Genomic DNA, 23140 nt, shown 5'->3' with positions numbered 1-23140 from the left:
CGGAAGAGGGGGTAGTCTTATACGGCGAGTATATAACAAACTCTGTATTTTGAGTGGAAATGTTAGGGGGTCGTCTTATACGCCCAGTTGTCTTATACGCTGGCAAATACGGTATGTTAAAACATAACTATTATTCCAAAGGCACCATCCTGTTTGCCTGCATATCATTATATTCCTTCTTATTTAAGCTTTCCTCTTATCTCCTTCTCACCCACCCACAAATCCATATACTCGTTTGCCAATGTAAAATTTAATTTTGTTAATTGTCTGTATGCATTCACAAGAGGCTTAGTTTAGTAGGTTTATGGTACACACATTTTTAGAGTGTTTATATAGATGGTCCCAATAGGGGAAGCCTGGGAGGGGGCAGTGGACATCTAACTGAGCAATTCAGGGAAAAGGCATCTGGGTAGATACATGTAGAGTGTAGACAGGAGCCTCAGAGTTAAATAGCCTCAGGGATGGGAGTTGGTCAGTTGCTGTGCTCTTCCTTGACTCCTTGTATCATTCCTATTGGGATCACAGAAATATTTTTTTCTTTTCTTTTTAAAATTAGCTCCTCCTTTATTTGTCGAATGGCCAGAAAGTTTAACGAGGCCTCGAGCTGGCACTGCTCGATTTGTATGTCAGGCAGAAGGAATTCCCTCACCCAAAATGTCATGGTTGAAAAATGGAAGGAAGATACATTCCAATGGTAGAATTAAAATGTACAACAGGTAAGCTATGCCATTTTGCTGCTGTTTCCAGAAAATATAATAATGGCTTTAGTAATTTTTATGTGAAATGGCTATGATTAAATCAAGTAGTTTAGCTATCTTGGTATTTTAAACTAAACTAAAATAAATAAGAAATTAACCTAAAATTATAACATCAGCATGCCATAGATCCTTTTCTATTTGGATCATGCAAGTGGTTAATTGTAGTAAAATGAATGTCGGACAGTTCCCTAAAACTGGTAAGCCACTTGGTAAGCCACTTGCTAAGTTATTAGCAAGCATATTAACTCAGGGATCTCAGTTCCTTTTTCCATAAATGAGGAAATTAGGAGGAAATAAGTGATTTTTCTAAGAATCCCTCCACAGTTCAAACTTAATAATTTGAAGAACTCACTTTTATTAATATAAATATGAATCTTCTTGTAACATTCTTATTTATGTTGCACAAAACTTAAAAATTTTTTGTTGACCTGAATTTTATGTAACATTGCAATATTATGTAAATCAGATGCTATTAGAAAGTAATATAGTTTCTTAATAAATGCCAGCTTTTTAAAAAAAGGTTAAGCTGTCATATAAAGCAAACAGGATTTGTATATCACAAACACTTACTTATGTAGACTCAGAAAATAAGAGTAATTTTAAGTAATTCATACAGATTTTTCAGTAGGGTTGATTATACCTTGATTTTTTTTGCTCGTAGTAACTTGCGTCATTTAAGATGAGAGTACACTTAGCAATAATTTTTTATTTTGACACCATTCTTAGAATTTTTCATAAAAATAAATAATTTTTTTTCCTTTCCTCAGTAAATTGGTAATTAATCAAATTATTCCTGAAGATGATGCTATTTATCAGTGCATGGCTGAGAACAGCCAAGGATCTGTTTTATCTAGAGCCAGACTGACCGTAGTGATGTCAGAGGACAGACCCAGTGCTCCCTATAATGTGCATGCTGAAACCATGTCAAGTTCAGCCATCCTTCTAGCTTGGGAGAGGCCACTTTATAATTCGGACAAAGTCATTGCTTATTCCGTGCACTACATGAAAGCAGAAGGTAAGCAATTTGAGAAGTGTTTATTTTATTTTATTTATTTATTTTTTTCCCCAAGATTTTTTTATTGGGGAATTGAGGGAGGGGAACTGCACTGGGGAATCGGGGGAAGGGGAACAGACAAGTTGCTGTCCTTTTGTTCTTCAGTCTAGTTGTGGAGGCATTGCTTCACTGGGCCGATTTGGTATTACCATTGTGCTCTTCCTGGGTGAGGCAGACCTGTTGCTGGTCTCTGGATGGTCGCTCACAATGGCTGCCAGCCATTCACACTGGCTGCCGGCCACACACGGTAGCTTATGGCAGCCCACTGCAGCAGGGGCTGCAGCCTATGCCATCATCAGCGACGCACGGCAGCCCATCTCCAGGTCGAGTTGTTGTTCACCATCTTGACTGTAGAGGGCAGCGTAACTGGCCCTCATGTGGGATCCGAACCGGGGCCCTGCTGCTCAGAGCTGGCGTCTCAAGCCAGCTCTTAACCAATACGCCACTTGACCGGCCCTGAGGAGTGTTTATTTTTAAGTGCCACTTGCCATCCAGGATTTGTTTTCAGTATGAACGATATACATAATCCACAAAGTGTTTTAGAATTTCTGTGGTATTTATCTCTTTTTAATAAAAAAATCTATCACCTGTGTATCTATTTGTTCTGAATTTTGTATCGTTGTACACTTTGTGTATATAAGTATAGTTTAAGATTTTTCTATTTAGAAATCTCTGCCAGGTAAAGTATAGAGTGGTGTATTTATGAATTTCATTCCAGCAAAGATATAAATTCCTTAACTAAGACTTAATATGCCAATTTAAGTATGCAGTTATAGGACCAATGGTGTAACTGCTTAGTAAAATAATATGGTGAACTGTAGTCACTATAGCATGTTATTTTTAAGGGGGAAAGTAAACATTATCAAATTCCCCATAAATTTGATTTTGAATATTTTGAATGTTTCTGAAATCATATAGAAATCTCTGAAAATTAAACGACATTATTGATATCTCATTTATTATATAAAAGTAGAAATCAGATCTGTCTTCAAATTTTTATTCAGAACTGTTAGTTCCATTTCTGGAATCTTTTTTATCCTTATATTTTCTTTTGGCAAAAATTTTAGAGGATAAGAAAAACTACTTATAAATCCCAGAGAGTTCTCTGTTGATTTTTCATAGAAATCATATTAGAGGTTTATAGAGTATAGTTCTGTATACAAACAGCCTCACTTTTATGCAGTAGACATTAAAAAGAAATTTAAACACCCAAAGAATGATGATGTAATAAAATTGTAGAAACAGGTGGTTTGTTGTTGTTGTTTGTTTTTTGTACTTTGAAGTCATATACTGAAAAGGAATATTTTGAATTTAAATCAGGGGTCATGGTAGCAAGAAGAATGGAAGTCTGATAACTGAGCATGTTGGAGTATGCTAATTCCATTTTTAGTGATTTAGGAAGGTAAAAGGAATGCTGGCTTTGGAGGAGACCACTCTTGTTCGCTATTATGGCTGTTTCATTAGAGCCTCCACATGTGGCTCAGTGGTCTATTCAGGGACGGAACAAGGCTTTTTAATTCGAACGTAAGGACCTTGTTTGGTAGGTCAGAAATCGTACTATGCAGTTCCTAATTAACGGGCCATTAGCCAGTCTGTTGTGAAATGCCTGTAATCTTGTCTAATTAAAATGCTATCAAGTTAATTCAGAAATGTGGGAAAACTTAATAGTGGAATTTGCCTTCTGTTTTGTTTATAAATCCAGCGTGGGGAGAAGGGGCTCTGTCTTTAGAGAGTTTTGATTAAGTTGACGTGCATTGACTGTGAATTGTTCACAAAGCACAGTAGCCACCGTGCTCTTGTTCCACTTTATAGGTTTGCTCTGCAGGAATTAAATTCCACAAAGACAAATCCTCTTCTGTACCTTGCCATGCATATTTTAATTAACAATTGCTGAGAATTTTTTCCCTCTTTGGAAAAAAAAAACTCATTGTGAAACAAAGTGTTTTGAAGCACATTCTGTGCCTCCCAGTTCTTTTGCTTTCAACATAAATAAAAGAACAACTTGTGTCAGTCAAAGTTAATAGAATCTCTAGGGGCAAAATGAGATCTTTGGCAGGACAACTTTTGGTTTGGTTTGTTTTTATAAAGAGTAGAGCCATCACATTCCCTACTGTTTCTCCATTTATGTTTAAAAGAAAAAAGAAACCATAGGTTTAAGCAAGTAAAATTTACACTGTTCTGAATTACAGTATTCTGCAGTGTTAAGCTCTGTTGTGTTAACTGCTGTATATTGTCTCTGCTGTGGGTTTTGACTAGATGTTAAATGAAGTTTAGAGAAGATTAATTCTTTTCAGTTTGATTTATTCAGGAAAAATGCAAACTAGCCATTTATACCAAGACATGGTTACTTTTAGAAAACAAAGACGTTCCTCTTCACATTTTTTAGAGGATCACAAAAGGTAACTGATAGAGAGTAGACTCAAGAACCAGTGTTTTACAGTGAGAGAAAATGGTCTTGTGAATTTTATTTTGACTATTTATATTTTTAAACGTTCTTTACTTAGGTTTAAATAATGAAGAGTACCAAGTAGTCATCGGAAATGACACGACTCATTATATTATTGATGACTTAGAACCTGCCAGCAATTACACTTTTTACATCGTGGCATATATGCCAATGGGAGCCAGCCAGATGTCTGACCACGTGACACAGAACACTTTAGAGGATGGTAAGAAAACACGATTTGAGTTCCTTTAAGTATGAACATTAATATATTCAATCAATTTCCATAAATAAATGTGTTTTAATTAGACAAAATATCCTCTTTGGTTAAAAAAAAAACCAGATGTGGTAACGAGCAGGGTAATTTGCCCTTTCAAACCTGACTCTTGCTTTTTTGACAGTAACATGTGAAGGGTAAAAATAACTTTTATTTATAATTTATAATATAAATTTTAATAATCTTGTAGTTAAAAAATTTTAAATTCTTGTATTTTCCTTGTGTTTCTTCAAGTGTCTTAGTTTAATTTGTAAATACATTGCAGTTTTCGTATATTTTTTGTTGTCATTACTGAGTAGTGCTCCAGGCATGAAGTAATACAATGACAATACATATTGAGTGTATATCATGAACGGAGGTCAGAGATAGGGGACTTCTGACATTGAGAGTTTATGAAATTTAGTACCTGTCATTTAAAATAATTCTTATAAAATCAGAGAGCAGTTAGTTTATTTTTAGATACAACATGCTTATTCTACTTAAGGAGGAAAATAATAGTTGTTCAGTTTGTTACCTGACCGTGGGTTGGATACTGAGCTGTGCACACGTCCAAATACTCTTACAGGGGTGGGAAATTAAGTCCATTAAGAGAGTCCTGGAGAATTGATTCTGACTCTCATCTCTCTTTCTGCAAGGGCTCTAGAAGGCCTGTGTTTAAACCCTGCAGTGTGAAAAGGGAATTATTTAACATGTGCTTAATTATATTACTTTCCCTTTACAAATGTTTTCTCATCCTCAAGAAATGGTCCACCCTTATTTTTCAAAATATTTTTATATAAGTGATTCCCTAATCTTTTTCTTTGTTCCTTTCGTCCCATATCTCTTATGTATATCTCTGTAATGACACTTGCTTAGATGTTTATAAATTCAGAGTTTGAGTAAATGAAAAAATTATCATTGATCTGGATACTGAATTTCAAATTTCTGTTTTTATTTAAGAGTCTGTCCCATTTTAGAGTGAGCCATAGTGCAGTATGACATTTCTAGTTATCTCATTATATTTAATAACCTGTGACATACATACCTAAGGTAAAACACAGGTTACAGGTTAGTGTGTTTTGTTTTTTCACTTTTTTGGGTGTGTGTGTGTATGTTTGTATGTATGTATGTGTGTATAAGGTGTATTCACCACCACCACCACCACCCATATCCTTGAAGAAAATGAATCTAAGCATAGCAAACTAATTGTTAAAACTTTCTAATTCCAGTTAAGTTATGATCTGAAAGTTTTTCTTTTTTAAAACCTTTCCTTACTCTGCAACATTTTTATTTAATGAAATTTCTTTCTGTTTTCTGGATAACATACAGACCTCAGACACGGCTTTTCAAATTTCTGCACGAGTTTCTCCCCATTTCCTAAGCTCATATTTCTCAAGCTGAGATGTGTGTGTCTCCTAGGGTGCACAGCAGTGAACAGCCAATACAACTATTAATAATACTTGTGGAGCACTTATCCCTGCCTGTTCTCAAGAACCTTCCCTCCATTGTCTCATTTAATCCCTCCATAACCCTGTGATAGAAGAATTATTGTTCTATAAGCGATTGTAGAGTATAAGGGATAAGAATGTGTGCTCTGTGTGGTGTGCCTAAATCTGCTCCTTCACTTACAAGCTCTGTGACCTTGGGCAAGTGACTTGACCTCTTCATACTTCAGTTTCCTCAGCTATAAGAAGGAATGGTAATGGTACTTCTTTCACCGGTTTTTTTTTTTTTGGTTTTTTTTTTGAGAATTTATGAGTTTGTATCCATAAAAGACTCAGAAGTGCTTAATAAATTGATTTTCCCCTTTTCCACCTATTTTCATTCATTCAACAAATACTTTCTGAGTACTTGCTATGTATGTGTTATTCAATATTTAGCAGTGAACAAAAGGCAAAAAATTGTTCCTGACCTCATAAAGCTTACTTTCTAGTGGGAGAGGAGGCAGAGGAATAATAACCATGACAGATAATCATGTTAGATAGCGGTAAGTGTTGAGAAGAAAAGGAGCAGGGAAAGGGAGGATAAAATGTTGGGCGGGTTTGAGACTTTAGACAGAGTCACCAAAGAAGGGCTTACTGAGTAGGTGACATTTGAATGAAGACCTGAAGGAAATGAAGATGAGGGAGCTGGCTGGGCAGATGACTGGGAAGTGCATTCTAGGCAGAGAAAATGGAAATTGCTAAGAGCCTGAAGCACAGGTGTGGCTGTGGGGCGAGACTCCGGAGGGAACGAGTGGAAAGCAGTAAGAGATGAAGCGGAGGATTAATGAGAGCTGACCTTATACTCACAAGTAGGAAGGGCTTTTCATGAAGCCACAATGAGGACTTTGGCTTTTACTTTGAAATGGGAGCGATTTTGAGCAGAAGAGTAACAGTATCTGATTAGCATTTTAACAGCAAATGTGTTGAGAATTGATGGTGGGACAAGGGCCCAAGCAGGGAAATCTCTTAGGAGGCTGTTGCAACAATACAGGCTAGCAGTATTGGTGACAGGGACCAAGGGGATGGCAGTGGAAGTCGCAGCCACACGGGATTGAATGTGGAGTGTGTTTGGAGGAGTCAAGGATGGCACCAGTTTTTGGCTTGAGCAGTTAGACAAATAATTGCCATTAACTGAAATAGGAAAGACTGTAGAAGGAGCTATTATTATCCTCATTTTGTATATGAAGAAACACACAGAAGTTAATTTGGCCACGATCACATAGAGTAGTAAGTGGTAGGACATGGATTCAACACACAGAGGCTAGCTTGAGAACCTATCTTAACTAGACTGCCTCTCACTATACTTGACTCATTTTCCAGGCGTGCCAGTGGTATTAAAATTATTTAGAGGAAAAACATTGTTTTTATATTAAGTACCATATATTATAATTGAGGAAACAAAATTCACACCAATTTTTAAGATACCACTCTTACAGATCAAAATATTGTTTGCCAGGTTATAACCCTGGTGTCCTAAGCTTCCCCACTGTTGTAGAATTCTCTCTTCTTTGTTTCTAAGGCATTTTGGTGGGAGTATTTGAGAAGTATTCTCATATTTTGTACAAGTATTAAGTAATCTCAGATTCATACCCAACAATGACAGCAGTGATGACAGCCTTGCCTTTTCTGCCTCCCTGTCGATGCTTGGTCTGCCCTCATTATTTTTCCTTCATTTTTCTGGTCTGTACTCTGTTTGAAAAAATCTCTGCAAGGGCTGAAAGTATCTCTTCCTACATTATGTGTTGTTGTTAAGAGAAGTCAATAAATACTGGTGTGCTGATGGACAGCTTTGATGCAAAATAGTGATAAGCAACCTGTTTCTTACATAACTAGTTCCCTTGAGACCTCCTGAAATTAGTTTGACCAGCCGGAGTCCCACCGACATTCTCATCTCCTGGCTGCCAATCCCAGCCAAGTATCGGAGGGGCCGAGTGGTGCTCTACCGCCTGTCCTTCCGCCTGAGCACTGAGAATGCCGTTCAAGTCCTGGAGCTCCCGGGGACCACGCATGAGCACCTTCTGAAGGGCCTGAAGCCGGATAGTGTCTACCTGGTTCGGATTACTGCTGCCACCAGAGTGGGGCTGGGAGAGGCATCAGTGTGGACTTCACATAGGACACCCAAAGCTACAAGCGTGCAAGGTACATTTCTAAAGATGATTGAGGAAGGGTAACACTGCATTCATACTTTGACTCTATTTTTTCTTATCTACATTTATATTTTTAAATATTGTTTTATGAATAAAAGTATTCCATAGATCATGGACCTAATTGAAAAAATTTTTCAACTTTTTATTAAGTAGTCCCTTTTTGCATAGAACTCATTAGTGTGTAAAACTTTGGGTTACACTATTAGTTTGCTTAGCAAATCCTTCATGGACAGATTAGTGCAAATCAAATGGAATTATCAAAATTGCATACACACACACACACACACACACACACTAATAGAGACCTAATTAATATTGTTGCCATATATTTTTTAAAGCTTCAGTTTAATAAAAGACCATAAGACTAGAAAGTTCTCAACCGCCCTCTTTTACTAATGTAGAATGTCACATGACTGATTTTGTTGTTGTTGTTAATTGATTAATAATAATGCCTGTTCTATCACAGGAGAATATGGGATGGTCGAAATTAGAAAGTACTTATTGCCTCTTTGAAAAAATATACAAATATAGCTATAATTTTTTCTAATTTACATGCCCTAGTCTTTTTAGGTAGTATTTTATATATTTAATTCTGTCTCAAAGTTTAATGTCATTGTGAAATGTTTACATTTAGGTTGAAGTAGAATTGTTGGAATTGAATTTTTTTGCAACTGTTGGTTTAAGACTGAGAGATCTACATTCTCCTGATTTTCATGTGAATTATGGGGATTTTATACATACATATATGGTGAATTTTTCTAGCCCCTAAGTCTCCAGAGTTACATTTGGAGCCTCTGAACTGTACCACCATTTCTGTGAAGTGGCAGCAGGACGCTGAGGACACAGCAGCCATTCAGGGCTACAAGCTGTACTACAAAGAAGAAGGGCAGCAGGAGAATGGACCCATTTTCCTAGATACCAGCGACCTTCTCTATACACTCAGTGGTTTAGGTGAGTGAGCCTGCACTGCACTTTTCCTTTTTTCCTTCCTCTCTAACCAGTTGAGAGAAAGGTTATTGGGTATAGGCCAGTAGACCTGACTTAATGGTAAAAAGAAAAGAATTGACTTTGCTCCATCACTGTGTATATCTTGCTGCTTAAGTCACTGACTGGTCTGTGACTCACCATTATGAGTGAACTAGCAAAATCTCAGGTAACCGTGGTTTCTTTCTATCTTTCCCCCACCTCTGGGCATCTGCTTTTCTTTCTAAAGTTTACTTCTGGTAGAGAGAGATCCTGATCAATCATTGTGGGTGTGTCGTGGATGTATAATAGGAGAGTAAAATAAGAATATCACCAAAGGGTCAGAGAATACACAGTAACTAAGTTTAACTCAGAAATTGCTTGAGAGTGCCATGTAAGTGTATTATTTTACATGTGTAAAATATGAGTAAATTATACCAAATAATTCTCTTACATATGAACCATATAACTGTAAATGTTTACTTTATGTAGCTGTAACCCAGAAACTCTAGAGAAAGAGCACTTAATTTTGTGTTTGTGTTCATCAGAGTTCTGAAAGATACTGTTTTATTCCATATTCATCTTATCTTTGCTGAGTGAAAGAATTTCATGTTGTATAACAGGCTTAATAGAAAGAAAATAAATTAATATCGACAATAAACACATGAGTATAAACGTATATCCTCAAGGTATAAAATGCACACTTAGCTATTTGTTGCTTGTGAGTAGACTTTCATCCTAAGTACAAAGCAGCAACTTTAATTATACTTACAAACAAATCCCTACTGAATTGTTATAGCACCTTCTGCACACATTGGCCTTCACAGTGCACTCAGGCTTTCCCTGTCACAGGCCGCCCTTTGGAGTCTGGGAAGGGAAGAGGCACAGTGGTACCACCACGGGCGGCTCCATTTCCTTCCCTGGCCTCACAGTAGCGCAAGCTGTGAGAGTAGCATTAGACCTGAGTCCCTGTGCAGTAAGAAGCAGTGGGGAGAATCTGTTTTCAGACATGGGGACATAGAACCCCATCCTCCTGTTCTTTGCCGTAGTTTTCCAGATGGCATTTTGCTTATAATCTCATTGAGTCAGATTTTAATGTAATTGCATTTGGTTAAATAAGTTTCACTATTGATCTCTGTCACACAGTTTTATGAACAACGAGAAGTTACATATGCTCCAGGGTGACCTTCCTTAAACCATTGATACTAAGAGGACGTTGCCCAACCTGCTGTCACCAAAGTCAGCAACCTTTTTTCTAGCAGTGGCTTCTCAGGGTACACTCCCTTTCACTGTGCATATAATTTATTCAAGAGCATTCTACTCAGTATCTAGTAAGAAACAGGATTTGGGACAATTGTTGATGGAAAATCATACATCAAACTCACCGTTAAAGAAATAGAAATATGTTGAAAATATATAAAAAAATAGCTTCATGAGCACTCTTTTTGAACAATAACAGGTAGCTTATTCTAAACAGATGAATAATTTATTAGGAGGAAAAAAAAACAATTTTCTGCTTGTGGAAAGACTAAAGAAGCAATTAAAACTTTGGCAGTGAAAAACAATTCTCTAAAATTTAAGCGTTTCTACAGATGCGTGTATATAAGGAAAACTTAGCGATCTTTGTCGAAACTTTTTTATAATCTCAATAATCGCTTTCAATACTGTAAACCTTGATTTCCTCCTGTGTTTTAAAAATAGATCACATACAGACTGCCTGTGTTGTAATATCCTTTGTTATAAAATCATTTGTGTATACTATTTGGGGTATATTTTAACTTAAAATCATGTTATAATGCATAAACTAGGAAATGAGTTTGCTATAGTCAGTATACCCTATGAAAACAGCTCCATATTTCCTGACTGTGGAATTAGACTGACTAGCTGCACTAACTGCCATACAGGGTAACAGAGGACTCCGTCCCAGCCATAGGACTTTCTTGTTGGACGGCAGTTTCCTCACCCGAGGAGTTGCCAAGTCACAGCCACAACGGCTGAAGAGTAGGGAGGTAGGTGTATGGATTCAAGCTTTGGATAGCAGTTGACTGGATCATCTTTAAGAACTCTTTTAATCTTGCTTTCCTAGAAAGTCACTGTTGGGGCTTAGCCAAGTTTATAGAACAAGCGCATGGGTTTAACCCACTAAGCAGCCAAGTGTTAACAGCTCTCACTCCTTTCCTTCTTACTTTTGGCTATCAGGAGGGCAGTATGTTCTGTTAACTGGACAACTGACCATCTGTGACCATTTTTAGGAGAGCATCTGGCGTTAGCTGCCTGTTTAACAGAGAGTGATGTGTCTAGAGGGCAATAGGTTAAGGGAACCCTATCTGTGTCTCGCATGGTGAATACTTGCTTTCTCTGAGCTTTTGCACATTAAAGATACTCTAACTGGAACTAGATTTACTAAGTGGGTTAGGAAATGAAATTAAAATGCTTCTGTTTGCTGATTCAATGTCAATTTGAGTAGCAAACTGATGTCTCAAATTTCATTTTCATACTAATCCTCTATCTGATGCCCTAATACACATTCTTTTGTTTCCACTTCTGGTAATTAAGTTTTCAATAAAAAAGTATGTTATTGGGACACATTTTCCTTTGTTCTTTGTTTCTGCAAGAGATTTATGAATTTTATGTAATTCAATTCATTGAACAAGCATTTTTTAATTTTTCAAAGTAAGGCATTGTAGTACAAGATTTAAAAATGTAACAGATATGACCTTTGCTTAAAACAAGAAATATTAAACCAAGAGATATTAAATTGAATGACTTGTTCACTTTTCTCCCAAATTTCTGATTAAGAAAATTTAATTGCACTTAGTGAAAATTATTTTAGAACATTTTACTCTAAACCATCAAAGCTTTGTTCCCTGAAGTATAGAATATTTTGTTTTTTAAAGTAGCTAAGAAAAATTCTCTTGTCTTTATTAATATAATATAAATATTGGCAGAGCAATGTATTTTGATGTTGCTAGTTCTAGTTTAGTGATTTAAAAAATACAGTTTAATTTTAATTAGAAGTGGTTTACTGTTGGGGGGGTTGGGAAAAAAGCATTGGGGTTATGATTTAATGTTTACGTGTATGTGGTTTGTTTTAAACCGGTTTCAGGTTTTCTGCAAGGTTCTACATCCTTACAGTGATAATTTTTGCTTAGTTTTTTTTTTTCTTGGCACTTTCAATGTTTAGCCTAGTTAGAATAGAATTTTTTAAATGTTTGTTATATTTATCACACAATAAACTGAAAGCAAAATTAATAACATGCTCGTGTTGTCCCCTGGTAACAGATGGATTGAAATAATTTGTTCCTCTTTTTTTTATCTGTTTACTTCAGAAATTGGCCTCAAATTCCAAAGTTAGAGTTTCTAATTGCAGAGGGACTATTTTCATAAGCTGCATGTCAGAAACTATTCTTAATTGTTCAGTCTTTGTATAGTAGAGTGAAAAGGGGGAGATTATTTAGATGTACTGTTGTTAGTTTAGCCTTTAGGACACTGATAATTGATAATCTTTAGTTTCTATTTTGCCTAAGAACTTGTGCTATTAAATTTCACAGAAAGCATGATTAGTGAGTATGAGATTTAGCACCAATTATAAAGATTCAAAATATTTAAAATCATTAGTAATGTTTGTAACTCATAGCTCTTTCTTCTGTTTGAGAAATCTAAAGTTGGAACTCCCAGTTACTGCTGGGAGCAGAAGTCAAAAGAAACAGTCCCTGGTTAATCATGTAACTTTAGAGTCCCTTAGCCAGTTCGCATGGAAGCATGGTAAAATTAAGTCAGATTTCTAAGTATTAACTTTTACCATAATAGAAAAGAATTTGGTTGTGTGGTTATACATCTCAAGAAAGAAAATCAAGAACTACCACTGGTGAATCAAATTGACATAGCTGGAGGGAGTTGTAATCTGTCCTTTAGTCAAGGCAGGACACGATTTTGTGGCATAAAAGAGACTATTTTTATTGGAGAGGGTTCATTGTGAACCTTAGTATAATAGTGATTTTGTGTTGAAGAGAAATAGAATCACTGAATATATGAAATATGGAAGTCACGTTTTAAGGCAAGCCCAAGTCTTTTCACAGACTGTGTTCCCTCATCTCTCTCACACAAGGAAGCCTTAGATAAGATCTTTGGAAACATCCTACAGGTGAAAATTCTTATCCTGTGGTGGTTTTGCAACTTCCTGACTGCACCTCTTTAAGACAGAGTAAAAAATAACACTATATTTTATAATGAACTCTTCCTAATCATGAATAGTTTGAAGTATATCTTTCCATACTGACTTTTAGCCTATAAATTCCTTTCAGATAATCTGGTATCAACTATCAGCTCAAATATCATTATAGATACAGGATTATTCTATTCTATCCCAAAATAACACATAATCAACATCAGAAATAGTTATTAAGCTTTCTGTCCAGATTAGCTTTGACTATATGAAACAATATTGGTTTCTGCAAGAAATCACATTGCATTTATTTTTTAAGAAACCATTTTTAGGATTGGTGTACAAATTCCATTAACATTATTGCTGTAGTTTACCACAGGCAAGATCTTTAGGAACATACCTCACATTTTTTGCCTGTCTTCAATTCTTCCAGTGCTTTACCACAGTTAATTTCCACTTTTAGTAGAAATAGTTCCTCTGAACAGTGTCTGACTGTACTCTTATTCTTTCCTTTCAAAGAATTACAAAGTACATTCCTTTAACTGAAGTTAGTAGACTCCTTAAAGGAATGATTTTGGAAACAACTTACTATGTAGTGCATAAAACTGACTGACAAACTGTTAGTACAAATTATAATAAAATAAAGGAAACTTTTAAAAAAATTATTGTATTTCACTTACTTCGCTATAAAATATGTTTTAAGTTACCTTTTTTTAATGTGTTTCATCTATTATCAAGCCAAAACACATTGAAACTTCAACACAGTCTTTAGGGAATACTAACTCTCTTTTCTCAATTTATCAAGAAGGCAAAAATTGTTTGAATATTTCATTCTCTACAGTATCTGAAAATGCCAAATATGATTGATATTCAACTCAAATTTTAGAGCCTCAGTACTTGAAAAATTGAAAGACCAGTACCTCAAAAGAATTGGAGCATCCACTTCTAAAAAAATCCTGTTGCTAAAAAAATACTGTTACATTAAGACAATAAAGAAAAGATTTTCATTTGCCAATTTGCAGCTACCGCTATTTAAAGACAAAATGTTTGCAGATTGATAAAACTGTAAAAACTATACAAAAGTCATAATGCATTATCTGGTTAGCTTTCCTTACATTCTTTTTCTTGAACGAAAGGTTATCTGCCAATTCTCTTGGTAATCTTAGAGATATATCTCCTCTTCCCATTTGGAAAAATCTCATCCAGTTTATAAATCTCAACTCTTCTGGGAATCATCTTTTGACCCAAAATAGTGTCAGTTACTCCCATGGTACATCATTTGCAATGCTCTATTATAGGAGGCACGTGGCACTGACAGTTAAAAATATACTTGTATATTATCAGTTAAATACGTTTTATGTTTGCTCCCTGGGTTTGACTTTAAGCTCCACAACTTATTAACAAATTAAATCCTGGTTGTTTGCGTAATCTTTTAGATAGGGATAATAATAATAATAATGATAATAATATCTAGTTTAGAATGCTAGGGGGATTAAATGTAATCATGAACATAAAGGTGCTCACAGTGCCTGACAAATTACATTGTAAGTCCTCAACAAAGGTTAGCTGTTGTAGCTGTTTTTAAAATTGTTCTCCTCCCAGGATGAAGCCTGGAGATCTGTATTTAAAAATTTTTTTCCATGTTGTTTACCATGATCACTAACTTTGGAAACCAATGCATCAATTTTTAACATGTGTATGAATTACCCAGGGATCTTGTTAAAATGCAGATTTTCATTCATTAGGCCAGGGTGGGGCCCGAAATGTTTGCACTTCTGCCCACTTTGAGGAGTAAGGATGTGGAATAAGGGTAGACAAACTTTGTCTATAATGGGCCAGATAGTAAATATTTTAGGCTTTGTGGGTGTTACAGCCATATTACTTTACTTTGCCAGTTCTACGTATAGACTGTATAGTTCTTGCTCTTCGAAGTGCAGCCCCAGGATTAGCAGAATAATTTGGAAGTTTATTGAAATGCTGAATTTCAGGCTTTCCCTGTCTCCTCCCCAGAACTATGGAATCAAAATCGCCATTTCACCAGGATTCCTAGGTGATTAATATGCACCTTAAAGTTTCGGAAACACTGGTCTAGATGACGTAGTAATATTTTTCCTAAATAGCCAATGTTAATTTTTTTTTTTTAAAGATTTTTTATTGGGTAATTGGGGGGACGGGAACAGTGATGGGGAATTGGGGAAAGGGGAACAGACAAGTTGCTGTCGTTTTGTTCTTCAATCTAGTTGTGGAGGACGCTGCTTCACTGGCCCAAGTTGGCACCATCATTGCGCTCTTCCCTGGCGAGGCAGATCAGTCGCCGGCTTCTGGACAGCCGCTCACTGCGGCTGCTGGCCGCTCACGCTGGCTGCTGGCCGCTCACGCTGGCTGCTGGCTGCTGGCTACATACGGTAGCCCATGGCAACTCACTGCCACAGGGACTGCAGCCTACGCCGTCGCCAGCGACTCACGGCAGCCCAGCTCCAGGTTGAGCTGTTGTTCAGCATCTTAGCTGTGGAGGGCAGTGTCACTTGCCCTCATATGTGGGATCCGAACCGGGGCCCTCTGGCATCCCAAGCGAGTTCTTAACCACCGCGCCACTCGGCCGGCCCGCCAATGTTAATTTTTTATAAGTTAGTATCTTTTAGCTTTAGTTTGTTATTCATGTTGGAAAGCTTTCAGAAATTTGTTTTTAGTGCCTCCCAGATTCCTATATTGCTGACTTTCTTGTCAGACCAATTATACTTTTTCATTAGTGTTATTACTAAGCCCCTCTCTAGGCTACTTTTATTGAACATTTTTTTAAATTATTAGTTTCAGGTTTATTGCACATTTTATTGCTTATCTTGCTTTTAGTCATATTTTCCCATTCTTCTCAGCTTTCACATGGGGAAAAAAATGGCCTTTCCTGGGTATCATCATTTATTCGGTGTATTTCTTCCCTAAACATCCAGAAGTGGATGAATCACAGGCTCTCAGGTATAATCTTCTGGTTTGGGTCCTTTGTCTCTGTGTTTTGTTTGCCACTGAGTGCTCATCCACAAATTCATTCTTTCATTCTCAGATATTTACCAAGCTTACTGTGCTGTCGTTCCTACAGTTGGACACAACCATATTCAGTGTAGACATGGTCATAGCATTTGGGGGACTTAGAGTCCAGCAGGAAGACCAATAATTAAATAAGCAATTAAAATAAGGCCTGATGAACTCTTTGATTGTGGACCTCAGATAGCTGTTACAGTACTTCGCAGGAGTGTCTGGCCTATTTCAGGGCTGGAATGAGGAGATGGCTTCCCTGAGACCTAAAGGAATAGTAGGATTAGCCAGACAAAGTGGCAGGGGCAGATACAGGTTATATGGGGCCCGATAAAATAATATATAATAAATTAATAAATAAAATAATAGAATATAAAATATAAAAAAGACTATAGGCACAAGGCCTTGAATAGATCCCATGCAAGTAAAGGGCTCTGAAACGTAAGCTTCATAGCTTCAGGGTAAACCTGTCGCTACACAGAAGGAATGGCAGAACCCAGGAAATACTCAGAGAAAGGTGAAATTCATGTAGGGTGGCCAGGAGGTGAGGGGAACCGAAGGGTTCCTATGACCAGAGAGAAGCTGGATAGTCCGTTAAGAGGCCAGGTGATAAACATCTGGTGAGTCACATGAGGGAATTTGGGCCTTATCCTAAGGGCAGTGTGAAGCTGTTCAGTGATTTTAAGCAAGTGACTTGATTAGATTCATGTTTAGAAACATCTTTTTGTTGCAGTGTATAGAATATAAGGTGGAGCAGTAAGACATGAAGCAGCTTCGAACTGCTTCTTCCCTGAAAGAGTAGGTTTTGTGAACTTTCTTTTTCACTTACTCTCTGGTTCAGAGATGTTATGAGTCTGTACTCCGAGTTTGCTACAGTCCTATACGTGGCATTTTCAATGTACACAAGTAATAAAGATTCCTTCAGAAAACAGCTTATTCAGTTGTTTTAAGTCAGTTTATACTCAACTTTTGGGAACTTTAATCATTGTATAAAATAATATCCACCAAATCGGCAAATTTGGAAATTCTACTCTTCTAAGGTCATTTACAAAGAGTTAGGTAATATTGATTCCATAGCTGGAAAAAAAAAACTATTTTAAAGGGGAAGGTATTTGGAACTTTGGTTTATGCCTTTCTTTAAGCCAACCCTGTAAGTGTGTTAGTTAAAATGTTTTAATTTATCTTTCCCTTTGCTTGAGTTAGCTTTCAGAAGGCATCTAGTCACAAATCTAATGATGTATTCTGTCCCCTGAGAGAAAGCCTAATTAACCTTGATTTGGTATATCTCATTTTAAAAAACTGTGATACTGCCAAATGAATTAAATTTTGTGTTTTTAAATGAACAAGGAAATAAAGGAAACACAGCCATAGATTCCATAAACCCATAACAAAAACTGTTCTTTGACTCCACAGTATGAATCCAGGAGCATTTAGCTCTCAAAAGTCACTCAAGGGCCGGCCGAGTGGCGCGATGGTTAAGAACTGGCTTGGGACGCCAGAGGGCCCCGGTTCGGATCCCACATATGAGGGCCAGTGACACTGCCCTCCACAGCTAAGATGCTGAACAACAGCTCAACCTGGAGCTGGGCTGCCTTGAGTCGCCGGCAACAGCATAGGCTGCAGCCCCTGTGGCAGTGGGTTGCCATGGGCTACCATGTGTAGCCAGCAGCCAGCAGCCAGCGTGAGCGGCCAGCAGCCGCAGTGAGCAGCCGTCCAGAAGCCGGCGACTGATCTGCCTCGCTTGGGAAGAGCGCAATGATGGTGCCAACTTGGGCCAGTGAAGCAACGTCCTCCACAACTAGACTGAAGAACAAAAGGACAGCAACTTGTCTGTTCCCCTTCCCCAATTCCCCAACACTGTTCCCATCCCCCCAATTCCCCAATAAAAAATCTTAAAAAAAAAAAAAAGAAAAAAGAAAAAGTCACTCAAAAGGAAAATATTTTGGAGCCCACTCGGCTGCTACCATTGAGCTTTATGATGGGCCCTTAGCGCTCCAGTGCAGTTCACAGAGCTTTCTGTAGCACTGTGTGAATATCGTGAGTACAGAGTTTTATGGAACTCAGAGGTTTCAGATAAAGAGGCTCCTGTGCTTTCTTGGTGGTTCTCTTGGGCCTCGACTAGAGGGCTATGACAGAAGCTCTTTAACCTTGCAAATCAGAAGATGAACTCTCCATTTAGAAATGACTGATAATGGGCTGCAGTTACTATTAAATTAATATAAATTCATTACCAGTAAATGAATCACAAAATTGAAACCAGTTTTGACTTCTGTGATTTCTTCTCCTAACTCCTTATGAAAACATTGCCTAGAAGGTAGTGCCAATTAGAAGCAAAATTTCACATTTTAGGGTTGATACAATAGATATTTTTCTCAGAACTTCATATGTCTAAAGCTACTTGGTTTAATAACATAAAATTGCTATCTATACCAATTTGTCATCTCTTGTTTCATAAAATTTTCATATTAAAGTTTACGCCACCCTAATTACAAATTTTAACTTAAGTTTATTTTCGATTCTTAAAATACAAAAGCAATTACTGTGTATTGACTGAACGCACCTATTCTGTACCAGGCCCCATATTGGGCACAAGGAATGTGAACGTAAGATGGCATGCCTACCTCCAGAGTATTTAAGCTCAGCACAGAGGACCTAGCAGCATGCATAGGAAAATGTGCTAATAGGTGAAGTTGAGGTGTAGTCAGAGTATTTTGGAAGCACAGAGGATAAATGACTAATTTTATTGCATGATGAGGAATAGTTTGCCTTGCTAGAGAATGAAGGTAAATCATTCCAGTCATAGGCGCTTAAAATGTACAAACGCAAAAAAATTAAAGAGGTAGCCTTATTGGTTTGCCATGGCGAAAACATTGGTTGCATGGGTAGGAGTCATAGAGATTAAAACTAGAGTTAAATAGTGTTCATGTGTTAAGGGCCCCGGGTACTCTAATATATGATGTGGCCCTTGTCCTATAATATGAGCAATGTGAAGCCATCAAAAGTTTTCAAGTGAGAAAGTGACATGGCTTATTTTAGAAGGATAATGGTATCATAGAGGATAGACTTAGAGAATGCAATGAGCATGGGCCAGGCAGGGGGCTACTGAAGACAGGAAATCAATAAGATGGTTGTTAAAATAACCTAAGATGATGAGGGTATAATCTAAGTCAGTAGTTCATTGGAAAGAAGACAGATACGAAGTTGTTTTAGGCTTAGAATAATAGGACTTGACTGATCACATGCGGGTCTAATAGGAGGCCTGCAGGTACAGGGATTACACCTAAGAGGATCTATGAAAAGATGCTCAACATTATTAGCCATTAGGGAAATGCAAATTAGAATTTTTTAACTATAATAAGGTAGCACTACATATCTATTAGGATGACTAAAAATGTTTAAATATTAAAACTGCTAATAACAAGTGCTGACACGGATGCAGAACGCCTGAAACTCTTATGCATTGTAGGAATGCAAAGTGGTACAGCCACTCTGCAGAACAGTTCAGTGCTTTCTTATAAAGGTAAACATGCCTGTACCATATGACCCTGCAATCCCATTCTAGATGTTTACTCTAGAAAAAGGAAAACTTATGTTCATAAAAAAACTTATGTTCATAAAAACCTATACACAGTATGTAGCTCTATTCACAGTCCCTCAAAACTAGAAACAACAAATGTCCTTTAGTGGGTAAATGGGTAAACAAACTGCAGTATACCCATACAATTGAAATACTCCTCACCAATTAAAAGCAATTAAGGATATTGCTACATGCAACAACTTGATACATATCAATGGCGTTATGCTGAGTGAAAGAGGCCAGTCTCAAAAGGTTACATTCTGTATGATTTCATTTATAGACATCTCAAAAAGTCCAAACAGTGGGGATGGAGAGCAGTGATTGCCATGGGTCGGGGTGGGGGCAGGGTTTAACTACAAAGGGGCAGCATGGTCAGTTTCCTGATGTGATAGAATCGTTCCATATCCTGAGTATGGTGGTGGTGGCACAGATCTGTGCATCTGTTAAAAAGAACTGCACAAGAAAGGTTCATTTTAGTGCATATAACTTAAAAATTAAAATAGACTGAGGATTTTGAGATCAGATGTCAAGGGTTTGAATCCTAGCCCCCTACACACAAGGAGTGTGATCTCAGTCAGGTTGCTTCACCTCCATGAACCTTAGGTTGTTGTAAATGTCTAGGACGCTAAGGATTAAATGCACTAGTGCATATGGAACCCTCAGCACAGTGCACTGGTACATAGGAAGTGCTTAATAACTATTAGGTGTTTGTAAATACGGTTAGGTAGAGGAAAAGGTTGGAATGATTCTCAAGAACTCTGGGTGGATGTTCCTTCCATTGGAGGAGGGCTTTCAGGAGGAAGATCAGGTTGGACGTGGGAGGTGTTGACTTCAGCCTTGATTATGTTAGGTTGGAAAGGTTGGTGTCCTGGTAGAGGTATCTGTAGCAACTTCTACATGGGCTTAGACTTCACAGAATCTGAGACAGTGAACCATTCAAGGAAGGCAGAGAAGCTGGGAGTCAAGACTGCACACTGGTGCCATCCTGCTCCAAGGGACCCAGCATCTTCCCAGCTTAGCTACCTTCAAAGAAACTGGCAAAGACTTTGGCAGAAGAAACCACTCACTGTTAGCAGAACAAAGGACATTAGGTCATTTTCAGGAAAGTGGGGCCCACCCAACAAATCTTGCTGAAATTTCTCTTACTATGTGAAACTTTGAACATTGTCGATTTCTCAGTTGTAACTTTCAGTGCAGTCTTTAAAAAAAAATCTTCTTTTTAGACCTCAGGAAACTGAACTTCTTTCCATATAGATAAGGTCATATTTATATTCTTAATTTAGTGCAATTCTAAACATCTGTCAGTTTCTTGTACTTGCTACAAAAGCTTAGAGGAATTTTTTTCTTCAAGCAAGTCATTGCTGCTATATTATGGGAGAAAAAACATTTAACAGATTCCAAACTGAATCTTGTAGAAAATCACAGAAGATATTTTGCACTCTTCAGTGTTTGAAAGGCTTTTTGTAACTTTTTTTTGTAATCTAGTTGAATGCAATAGCAGTACTATTATAATCTGCATTTCTGCCTCTTAAATTCAGAGGATTGCAAAGAGCATTAAAATGACAGTGCTTCCTGAGAATAAATGCCTTTTACTCTTAGGCTGTATATTCTACTTTATCAGAATTGTATTGATGGCATCTTATGGATGCTACACTTAACAATTTAATATCCCACTTTAAAAAGATCATTTTGGAGACAGAGAAGGAAGACAGCAATAAATGCCTACATTTTTTCACTACCTTTAAAAAAATAAAAAGATTCAACTTTCCATATCAAACTTCCAAAAATAGTTGGGAAAAGAATTTTGATGGTTTTTCCTGGACTTTTGTATTCTTAGTCTTGAATAGTCATCACCTTTCGAAATGCTCTAAAACATGGAAATCTCTGTGAAAAACATCTGTCTTGTTATTAAATGAGGTATAATTTGTGAACAAAAATGATACACAGCTTCTCCTTTTTTATTAAAAATAAAGCAAAGGTGTTTTTTTTCCCCCAAAGAATGAAAATGATGCGTTTGCCTAACTGGTCATCACTTTTGGAGGTTTGAAGTTGTTTTACTGCTTTAGCAGCTGTGTGGCAAGTTTTCTAGCAGACAATGGTGGTGGGGAGGGGCTCCCTTGCATCTGGTTTCTTTTTGTAGAAAGCCTGAAAAGTTGATCTTTAGTGGTTTTCTTGAGAAAGCTGTTCATGTGTAGGAGAGGAACTTTTTTAGTACCTAAATTAGCTTGTTGTGATTCATATGCGTACGTTTTGTTTTCTTGCTGAAAAAGAAAAAAGAAGAAAGAAAGAAAAGCGTAAAGAAAATCATCTACCCTAAAACTACATAGCACAGATAACCCTTTGACCTTTTGCTCTGGGTGAAGATTTACAGTACTTGTGGAGCCTCACTTCACATGCCTGACTGAAAAGAACCCTAAATAGAGTCAGGCCCCTGTGGAGACGGAGAAAATAAGCTGGATAAGGAAGTTCCATTATTGCAAGCAGCTATGTTTTTTTACTAGCCTATAAAGTGAAATACCAATTGTGATGTGTTGCCAGTTTTGAGTCTGTGCCACTTTGTTTGGGATCTGATGTTAGAGTAGTTAAGAGTCAGGAAAACCCTGGGCCTTTAGTGTCCTTCTCTGTCTCCTTTGCTCTCAGCAAATCTCTCTCCTTGCCAGCTCCCTCAAATTAAATTTCCATGTGAAATATCTTTAGGGAAAGCAAAACAACAGAAAACTTTTTTAAAAAAAACCAGGCACTATCAAAATATTGGTGAGAATAGGAATCACCAGTTGTTTTTCTCTTTATATGTTAAGAAGTCAAATTTTTCTTAAGATATAAAATATAAAAAGTACATGAGAATAAAATTAGTTCCACTATTTATCTTGGGAAAAATAATTTTTAACTTGGTTCCAAATTATACTTCAAATTAAGACACTTGAAGAAGCTTTAATAATTGACTATCTAATGGTGTTCACATCTATTTAATAATTATTTAACTAACATAACACCTTTGTATTGAATCTTTAACTTTATGTAAATCTCTCCTAAAATATCCCATTATCCTCTCCCAGTAATACAGCACTTTGTGTTTATATTTTGAAGATTATTAAATTGATTTCACTGTTTTATTTTATGCTTTCTTTGTACATATGCTAATAACACCTCATTAAAATGATAAATAAAAGCAGTGTTTCCTTGGTATTAGGAAGATGCTCGTAGTTATTGATCAGCTCAGTTATTGCTTGTTGAATGGTCCGGAACTTTCAAATGGTATTTTT

At 37.0% G+C, this 23140-nt stretch overlaps 1 protein-coding gene across 1 annotated transcript in view; it reads left to right on the top strand.

Moving 5' to 3' along the window:
* PRTG (protogenin) overlaps window positions 1-23140 on the top strand; it is a 133567-nt gene that overhangs the window by 68379 nt on the left and 42048 nt on the right. The window contains exons 7-11 of the mRNA XM_019665332.1: window positions 557-716; window positions 1526-1773; window positions 4317-4481; window positions 7829-8134; window positions 8905-9093. Coding sequence (XP_019520877.1) covers window positions 557-716; window positions 1526-1773; window positions 4317-4481; window positions 7829-8134; window positions 8905-9093 — 1068 coding nt within the window. The remainder of the gene's footprint in view (window positions 1-556; window positions 717-1525; window positions 1774-4316; window positions 4482-7828; window positions 8135-8904; window positions 9094-23140) is intronic.

The sequence above is a fragment of the Hipposideros armiger genome, unplaced genomic scaffold (assembly GCF_001890085.2).
Source record: "Hipposideros armiger isolate ML-2016 unplaced genomic scaffold, ASM189008v1 scaffold_12, whole genome shotgun sequence".
Taxonomy (NCBI): Eukaryota; Metazoa; Chordata; class Mammalia; order Chiroptera; family Hipposideridae; genus Hipposideros; species Hipposideros armiger.
The sequence above is the reverse complement of the archived record's forward strand: the minus strand, read 5'-3'. Positions and strand labels throughout refer to the sequence as shown.